The sequence below is a fragment of the Perkinsus marinus genome, assembly GCF_000006405.1.
Source record: "Perkinsus marinus ATCC 50983 genomic scaffold scf_1104296950468, whole genome shotgun sequence".
In the NCBI taxonomy this organism is placed as follows: Eukaryota; Perkinsozoa; order Perkinsida; family Perkinsidae; genus Perkinsus; species Perkinsus marinus.
The window spans coordinates 1-1,509 of NW_003209580.1; the positions used below are offsets into that span (position 1 = coordinate 1).

Here is a 1,509-nt window from a genome sequence, read left to right on the forward strand (position 1 = left end):
TGATTCTCGATCATCTCGGGGTCACGCTGATGGGTCTCCGAACGAGGGTTCTAAATTTTCTCGCCTTTGGGAGGCCAGTCTGTTGTCGTGTATCGCACCACTGGTGCCGTTGGTTTTGGTACGGCTCTTGATACCAAATGCTCGACAGACTGATTCGCTGTTGGTCGAGGAGCCCTCAGACCCTTGTCATGATAGTCTGTGGCGAAGGATACAATCTTCGTGGCTGGGGAAGAACGGTACTTACAACATCGTTGAATTGGAGGAGGCCGACTCGAGGACCGACAAGCACAGTAGCCGTAGCGAGGAAGTAAGCAACAGAGAGGCGTTCGGAGTTTGCAAAGAATGAAACACATGCTCTGATTTGTTCTTCTCCTCTCGGAAATTAATCTGTGAGTCGCGATAGTTGATTGCTGTCAGATTGGGGATGATCGGGACGCTGCAGAATGATTCGCAAATCGCTGCAAACAGCAATACTGTCAACTTGCTCTAACCGTGATTTTCAGACGTTTCAAGTTGTTCTCGCAGTAGTGTTACTATAATTAATAAATGCTGTGTATGCAAAAATCAGAAAACTCGGTTATACGAACAGCTCGGAAAGACATGCACGAAAAACTTCAATGACGGAAACATGTTCTACCCGGGAATCGAACCGGGGACCTAGGTCAAATTCATTGATCTAATCAATAGACGTGGACTAAGTGAACCCCGCCCCTTCGTCACGAAGGCCTAGTTATAGATAATACTAAGTTGCAAGGATACGAGTATCTCCAGGGATCGTAAGTGTTCCCTTGAACCAACCCCGCGCACTATACTGCAATTCAAGCCATAATGTGTATCGAACACCGATGAGTATCTTCCATATCAAGATAGCATGAGAAGACGATATGTACAGCTCATATCCATTGCAACTGTACCATCATCAACAATGTTCTCAGAATAGTTCGAATAGCACTTGGTCTCTATCACTGATGCTTGGTGTTGATCCTTCTGCTGACTCAGGGTATCTATCGGCATACCGCACGTCCGTCAAATCACACAAACAACGTAGCTCACTTGTCGAACATAGATGTATCATCCTTCCCTCTCACTTTCGGTACATAAGGGGGTGGTAACTCTCGTGTGAATACTTTGGCCCAATCGACATCTTTAAACCTAGTATGAGCTGCAGGAGACATCCAACGGGAAGATTCCTACCATTTGTGCTTTTTGATATCCTCGGCACCGTTCTTGAGACAACCATACCGCTTGGAAAGGTCTTGTGTGAGCAGCCGCTTGATGAGGTCCTTACTGTTAACATCGAAATATCGAGGAAAGTCGACCTTCCCTGCGAGAATCTGCAAATGACACCACTCAAATCGAGTAGTTCAGCAGTGACTAACCTTTTGATAAATCCCGAAGGCGCTTCCGTGGTAGAACGAGGGTAACCGGCAAGCATCTCAATATGAGCACACCTAGAGCCACCAGTCAACACCCTTGCTGTGACCTGATACGACCACTTATAGTGGGCAG

General features: G+C 46.7%; 1 protein-coding gene across 1 annotated transcript; it reads right to left on the bottom strand.

Annotated features, from left to right (window-relative positions):
* Nucleotides 1-1,088: 1,088 nt before the first annotated feature.
* On the bottom strand, nucleotides 1,089-1,435 carry Pmar_PMAR005886 (hypothetical protein; the record flags this gene model as incomplete). Its single annotated transcript, XM_002777957.1, has 3 exons — nucleotides 1,089-1,152; nucleotides 1,195-1,334; nucleotides 1,380-1,435. Coding segments are annotated over 3 exons (260 nt in total), but the record flags the coding sequence as incomplete, so codon positions are not given.
* Nucleotides 1,436-1,509: the final 74 nt, after the last annotated feature.